This window comes from Hippocampus comes, unplaced genomic scaffold, assembly GCF_001891065.2.
Source record: "Hippocampus comes isolate QL1 unplaced genomic scaffold, H_comes_QL1_v1.1 scaffold82, whole genome shotgun sequence".
In the NCBI taxonomy this organism is placed as follows: domain Eukaryota; kingdom Metazoa; phylum Chordata; class Actinopteri; order Syngnathiformes; family Syngnathidae; genus Hippocampus; species Hippocampus comes.
The window spans coordinates 1,193,783-1,201,275 of NW_017805135.1; the positions used below are offsets into that span (position 1 = coordinate 1,193,783).

General features: G+C 46.1%; 1 protein-coding gene across 1 annotated transcript in view; it reads left to right on the forward strand.

Moving 5' to 3' along the window:
* cskl (c-src tyrosine kinase-like) overlaps positions 1–7,493 on the forward strand; it is a 29,472-nt gene extending 21,979 nt beyond the window's left edge. Inside the window, exons 7-13 of the mRNA XM_019866557.1 lie at positions 3,822–3,949; positions 4,523–4,622; positions 4,707–4,797; positions 5,110–5,183; positions 5,830–6,025; positions 6,133–6,219; positions 6,705–7,493. Of these exons, the coding sequence (XP_019722116.1) occupies positions 3,822–3,949; positions 4,523–4,622; positions 4,707–4,797; positions 5,110–5,183; positions 5,830–6,025; positions 6,133–6,219; positions 6,705–6,887 (859 nt within the window). The 3' untranslated portion in view covers positions 6,888–7,493. The remainder of the gene's footprint in view (positions 1–3,821; positions 3,950–4,522; positions 4,623–4,706; positions 4,798–5,109; positions 5,184–5,829; positions 6,026–6,132; positions 6,220–6,704) is intronic.

Genomic DNA, 7,493 nt, shown 5'->3' on the forward strand with positions numbered 1-7,493 from the left:
TCGCGCTCTCTCTCTCTCTCTCTCTCTCTCTCTCTCTCTCTCTCTCTCTCTCTCTCTCTCTCTCTCTCTCTCTCTATAGAGAGAGAATGTGATTACTTTTTAGCACACTTGAAAAGCAGTAATCCCCGCTGTATATTAATTCACCAATCACATTTCTCCTCGATCAAGGATTTTTATGTTAAACGTATTTTTTTTAATTTTTGTGTGTGTGTTAAAATTTTAAAAAGTGTTTAGATAAGTTTCAAGTTCATTTTCCTCATGATGTGTTTTTTATGCCGCTGAACAAACTGGTTCATTGCGCGCACCGCAAAATGTTTGTCAAGACCGGATGATGAACAGGATGTCGAGACCTACCAAAATAACATCAGCAACACACTCCGTAAGGCCATACCATCTCTGCTCCAAAATGAATGCGCATCTGTTGGCCCCTACGGATCCTAATTCCTTTGCTATTGGTCAAAATGAGGTCTCGTGAGGCTCACCTAATATGCTCACACCTCTCTTTCCTCAAAGTTTCTTTCTCCCAATGTTTTCGCTTGGAGGTGTTGGATTTTTCACTGTAGCTGTTCCCCCTCATTCTATTTCTTTCCCCTTCTTTTTGTGTGTCATTATCGTTTCCCCGGCTCGATACCTGCCTCCCTTGTGTAAACCTCGACTCTCTGTTATGCAGCCTTCGCCTCTTTCTCGAGTCTATGTATAGCCTCTCCCCGCGTGCATTCTTCACCTCGTCTTCCCTCCTCACTCGCGGAGGATTCCTCCCATTCTTAATGTGTGTATTTTCCGGCTCAGCCAGCCCCCCCTCCGCTCCCGTCGACTGCGTCGGCTTGTCGCGACAGGCCTCAGCGCAGATTGACTAAAGAAGGCACCCAATGTGATGTGCTATTTAGTGGACGCAGTGTGATCACGCCTTCATCTTAAATGACATTTCATCGTCATGAATCTGTACGTGTTGCATAATGCATTGTTCTCAGCGCTCACCCACGTGGGAATTTCCTTTGCTGCAACGTCACCACCTGGTGGTTGCAGTCGCCAACGCACGCCGTTGCTCACGCTGCACAGCTTTGGAATGTTTTTACCGACTCCCGTGCACGCTTTGCACGCCTTCTCAACTGCCGCTTCCCAAAATAAGTATTGCCGCCCCCCCCCACCCCCACCCCGTAGGCTGCACCTCCTCATCTGCATCCTCATCAGTGTTGTCATGTCACCCATTCCACGCGGCCGTTCTGCAGCGCAGCGAGCTTTGGCCATGATGTCATCGCTGTCCAATCGAGGAGCGTGTACGGTACCACCAAATTTTTACATACGTGCTTGTCATTGGATGAGGTTAACGTGTATGTTTTTTTTTTGGGGTGGGGGGTGGTCAATGTCAGTAAAAAGAGGTGATCGGTACCCCGAAGACTTAACCCAACAAAAACAAAAGGAAAAAATGACAAGCAACTGACATTCGATAAAGTGTTTCTTGTAACAGACAAAAAACAAGGAGGCAAATGTGTTTTGGTGCTCAGAGAAAGCGTGAGATGAAAGTCAAAGCTGTCGTGGTTTATCTTTGCCGCTGTAATGATCCGTCTTTCAGGTTCCCCTCGACAGGGGAGACCTCAGAAACATCAAATGCACTTTAGAAGTCTGTTTGTTCGGGTGTCCCCAACTGCTATCCACACTTAACAGCTGATCAATTGATGTTGTGTTCTTGGCGGATTTTTTTGTTTTGCTTTTCACACACATAAAAAAAAAAAGCCGTCTTTGCTTTTAACTCTTGCTGCAGCTGTGTGTGCTTTCACAGACCAAGACAAAAGGACAAAAGCTTCTTTCAAACAGATCCTGAAAAATTGGTGCATCAGAGCCGCAGCATCCGGTCCAGCTTGTGTCCATCTTCATTTTTTTTTTGTTGTTGTTTTGAACACAACCAAGCAACTGGCAAGGCAGCTTTATTTATATAACACATTTTAGACTCAAGGCAACTTGGCTTGCTTCACGCAAGCAAAGACGCAACACCTAAAAGCACTTGCAAACTGAACAGCGAAGGGCAATCAGACGCAAGGTCGGGAAAACAAAAGTCACTTCCCAAAATGACTGAGAACGTAACTCGACAACATTTAAACACATGAACAGAAAACTTTTAAGAACATTTAAAACGTTTTAAAAGTCAAGTTAAAAAAAAGTTTCTAAAATTAATAGGAAATAAATATTTCAAAAATGATGAGGGGCTGACTTCACTTCTGTTTGCAGCTTGTTCCATTTCCGTACAGCATAACTAAATGCAGTTTCACTCCGTTTACTTTGAACTCTGGGTTTTACTAACTGAGCCAAGTCTGTCGATCTCAAAGCCCTGCTACGTAGCAGTAAAATTGGTGGTAAAATGTATTTTAAAAAGCATCCCGCAATCCGATAATAGCCAAATTCACAGAAGGATCTCGCAAAACCTGTGTGTCACAGATCTGGAATAAAAGATCCGACAGCAGGCCGCCTTGGGTTTATAATACAGAACTCAGCAAATGCCAAATATTGCCCTAACAGTGTGTGACCCCCCCCCCCCTTATGGAATTGGACAAAAACCTATTTTCACACGAAAGAAATAATTTGAGCTTCAGAGTACGGTAGATCCAGTACGTGTCCGTCTTTGCCTTTCGCACAGAACACAGCAAAGTTGGATTTGGCCACAACTGCACGCAGCAATTTCCTTCAACAGAACAGGGCGAAAGTCGCAAGTGTCCGGTGTTAAAACTTAACACTCCTGTCCCGGTATCCCAGAATACCCCGACACCCAGGTGCCCTCCTTGACTTAATTACCATCCAGCGACATTGCTTTCAACACAACACAGAGGCAGAGTGAGTGTTGGCTTTTAAACTTCATTGTGCCTCTGTTACAGCTCTCTGGTTCATCCCCCAAAGGTCTAAATTTAATGGTTTCGACTACGTTTGAAAAAAGTCTTGACAGTGACGTTGCTTTCAACACAACAGGGGGCATCCAAGAATCATCGGATGTGATATCGCCTCCGACAGCGGAAATTTTGGGCGTGACGCGGTGCCCCTACTCAGTTGCTGCCGTTTTTTACGGAGCGGATATTGCGTGCCTCTTTTACAGCTCTGGTTCATCCCCCAAAGGTGGAAACTTAAATGGTTTGGACTACGTTTTAAATCAGTCTCGACAGTGACGTTGCTTTCAACACAACAGGGGCACACCCAAGAATCATCCGATGTGATATCGCCTCCGAATGCGGAATGTTGGGCGTGACGCGGTGCCCCCACTCAGTTGCTGCCGTTTTTTACGGAGCGGATATTGCGCGTGTGTGTAGACAACGTAAACAGATGAGAAGGCTGTCGTTGCTGATTAGTAAATAGTCTACCTGTGTGTAATTTGCTCAGTATAAATATGCTTGTTTCACGTCGGCCGCAGCGGTTCGTTCGAGCATACTGGCGCGTAGCCGCATCATGAGGACCAAGGAACTCAACATAGAGTTTGGGGATAAAGTAGAAGGCTGTAGTTGCTGATTAGTAAATAGTCTACCTGTGTGTAATTTGCTCAGTATAAATATATGCTTGTTTCATGTCGGCCGCGGCGGTTCGTTCGAGAATACTGGCGTATAGCCGCATCATGAGGACCAAGGAACTCAACATAGAGTTTGGGGATAAAGTTATGGAGAGTTTTAAATTGGGGTTCGGGTATTGGGGGGGAAAAAAAAACACCCCCTGTGTTGATAGTTTCAAGGAGCATCGTTCAGGGCATCATCCAAAAATGGAAGAGGAAGAAAAAAAAAAAGTAAAATATTAACCTAACGAGACTTGGCCGGTGCTACAAGCAGAGCAATGTGATGTTTTTTTTTGTTTTTTTTTTTTCTCAACGTAAATTCAATTGAAGTGAGACTGATGTCTGGTGTCCCCGCAGGCGGCTGGGCCCTGAACAGGAAGGAGCTGAAACTCCTGCAGACCATCGGCAAAGGAGAGTTTGGAGGTGAGTCGACACGTCACGATTGGGGTTTCGAGCCTGAGTTCAGTTTTTCAACCAATGTTATGTTTACAAATTATTGTTTCAAACAAGGTTTCGGGTTTCAAATTGCAGTTTCATGCTTTGGGTCAGTGTTTCACACTGGTTGGTGCTTTAAGCCGGGGTTAAGATTTAAATGGGGGTTCGAAGGCAGGATTAGTGTTTTAAGACCGGGACCTGCTTTCAAATCATGGGTTTAGTGTTTGACACTGGTGCTTTAAGCCAGGGTTAACATTTAAATGGGGGTTCGAAGGCAGGATTAGTGTTTTAAGACCGGGATCTGCTTTCAAATCATGGGTTCAACCTTGGGTTAGCGTTTCAAATGAAGGTTTTCAAGCAAGAGTTTTGATTTCAAACAAGAATAGGGTTCCGAGTTGGCCTTGCCAGCTGGCGGCGTTGTTGTTTTGAAATGGGGGTTTCAAATCAGGAGGTTCTGTTCATTGTTTTCAGTCAAAGTTTTAAGACAGGGTTTCCAAGAAGGATTTTTGAAAGGATCAGGCTCAGCCGAATGCTCAAGATTGTCTCCCTCGGTCTTGTCAGATGTGATGGTGGGCGACTATAGAGGGACCAAAGTGGCGGTGAAGTGTATCAAAAACGACGCCACGGCGCAGGCTTTCATCGCCGAGGCCTCCGTCATGACGTGAGCCGCATCTGGCACACAATCTCAAGATGGAGTGTCGTTCTTTCGAGATGAACCCCGTCATTTGTTTTTATGTGCGCGCAGTCAACTGAGACACAACAACCTGGTGCAGTTGCTGGGAGTGATCGTGGAGGAGAGGGGAAGTCTCTACATCGTCACCGAGTACATGGCCAAGGTCAGTGACACCGCAGGCTCTGCTGGAGGACGCTTTCGTCATGCCTTTGCGCAATTGCCTTTGCGTTGGACTTATTGTCGTTGGTTGCAATGCAATTGCAATTGAACATGGTCATCCCGATTATTGTGGATCGGTGGCGTGGTAGTCGGTACTCCTCACTGGCCGACTGACATTTGGTATCCCGGTGTAAGACTTCCAAAAAAAAAAAAACGTCTGATTGATTCCTTCATTAGCATATTAATTGTATGTAATGGTGCAATTCAAAATGTGATGTATATTCTCAAAGGCCTTGTTTCCTCCTCTGTGCAACAGGGCAGCCTGGTAGACTACCTGCGCTCCAGAGGGCGGACTGTACTCGGTGGTGACTGCTTACTGAAGTTCTCACTGTGAGTTATCTGAGTGCCTTTGTCATCAAATTAGAAAAAAATATATATATACAGCTTGCGGCACTTGCCCTGGTCTGCATTGTTGTTGTTGTTGTTGTTGTTGTTGTTTTTTGGACGCATGGCCCTTGCCTAATAAGTTCCAGTTGGGAATTAGTCTCTGAACCCAATAATCTGAATGATTACAGTAGAGTTTTAAGACAATTTTAGGATTTGAATTTAGGGTTGGGGTTACAAGCCAACGTTAAGGTTTCAAGGCTGGGTCTGTGTTTCAAATTCAGGTTCTAACCCAGGATCAGGGCTTTGAGCAAAGGTTTGGTTTTCCGATGAGCCTTTCAAGCCATTTCAAACGAGTTAACAAGTTTGACGTGGTTCCAAAAGCAGCTTGCTCGCAGTCAATACAGAGGCGGAGCTGAATACAGAGTAGCATGGGGCTAGAGTACGAGCACATTTTCCGTCCCGACCTAATCTGTTCTTCGCAACTTCATATGTCTCTGGACCACACTGAAAAGTCCGATTAGAAGTCTTGTCAAACCGGTACCACATACAATCGGCAAGTATGTCATGTCAGGCTGTTGTGGTCGTAGTGCAATCATCTCCTTGCTAAAAGAATTAAAAAAAAAAAAAAACAACAATTTCTCCCATTCAGTGACGTGTGCGAGGCCATGGAGTACCTGGAAGCCAACAACTTTGTCCACAGAGACCTGGCGGCCCGCAACGTGCTGGTGTCGGACGACAACATCGCCAAGGTCAGCGACTTTGGCCTGACCAAGGAGGCCTCCTCCATTCAGGACACCGCCAAGCTCCCCGTCAAATGGACCTCCCCCGAGGCTTTGAGGGAGAAGGTGAGAATTACTTTCAGTCTGTGTTAAGTGGCAGTCAGGTCGATGAACTTGGCATCAATCTGACTCGCTCTGGCATTCCTTTTTTTTTTTGTTGTTGTCCCCTGCAGAGGTTTTCCACCAAGTCAGATGTCTGGAGTTATGGAATCCTCCTCTGGGAGATCTACTCCTTCGGCCGTGTGCCTTACCCTCGTATTGTGAGTACCTGAATTTAGTTTCAACAAAGATTTACCATCATACGTCTGTCTAGTATATGTGATTCAAATTTGGTAGACTCTGAAAAATCACACTGACAGTTGAGTCTTTCTCAAGGCTTCCTGGAAATGGCCAAAATGATGCTCAGCGGGTTCAACTCCCAATGCCTGATACCGTGCGTCTTTTGAGGCATGGCATCTTAGACTTTTTGTCACGTGTTATATTTTCTGTTTTTCAAATTGCGTTACGGGTTCATAATCTATCGATATTTTTGTCAATTCATACTGATTACGCTAATTCAAGGAGCTTTTTTTGACCAGATATTCTATAGACAATAACACGGGTTTTCCCATGTTGACCTGTCCTATATTTATTTATTTTTAATCGAACCCCCCGACCATTGCGTCGTGTTTCTGGACTGTGAGGCCCTGGCCTGCAGGTGGCAGCATTGTTCACTTTTGCACGTCTCCCCTCTCCCGTCTGGCAGCCGCTGAAAGAGGTTGTGCCCCGTGTGGAGAAGGGTTACAAGATGGACGCCCCCGATGGGTGCCCGCCCGTGGTGTACGACCTGATGAAGCAGTGCTGGACCCTCGACGCGGCGGTGCGGCCGTCCTTCCGCATGCTGAGGGAGAAGCTGCAGCATATCCGGGCCAAGGAGCTCTACTTGTGAAGCGGCAGGCGGGCAGGAGGGTGATGATGATAGGGGTGAGGAGTTTGATTGGGGGGGGTCGGGGGGGATAACAAACCAAGGGACCACAGCAAGCTTTCCTCCCGCCGTCCCTGGATGCCCGCCACCTTACCTGAAAGGACCCACTTCTGTTGGTGTTGTAAAGCTTTTGCCCAGTTCACCGCTTTTTTTTTTTTGCTCCTCCTCTTCCTCTCCACCTCTGTTGAACACGGCATTAAGTGGAGGGGAGGCTGGCCTTTTCCTCCACCTTTGTCAGGTGCTTGCTCTTCCAAACTGCCCCTTTCCCATCTCTCCCCACCCCCACCCCCCAGCCCCCTGCATGTCCCACTGCCGCCTCAGTCTCTCGCCCTCCTCTTTTTTCAGGGAGGTTATCAAACCAGTTTTCTAGTGCCGTATTTCTTTCTCCCATTTTTTTTTTTTTTTTTTTTTTTTTTTCCAATGTCGAAAAATTTTTCTGGGGTCCAAGAGCCAAGATGGGCGGAAATGGAGGAGGGGGCAGTACGAGGACATGGAGCTGTCTCTGAATGGTTCATCATACGTGGGCTTGTTTTTTATATCAAATATATTTAAAGGATTTAAAATAAAAAA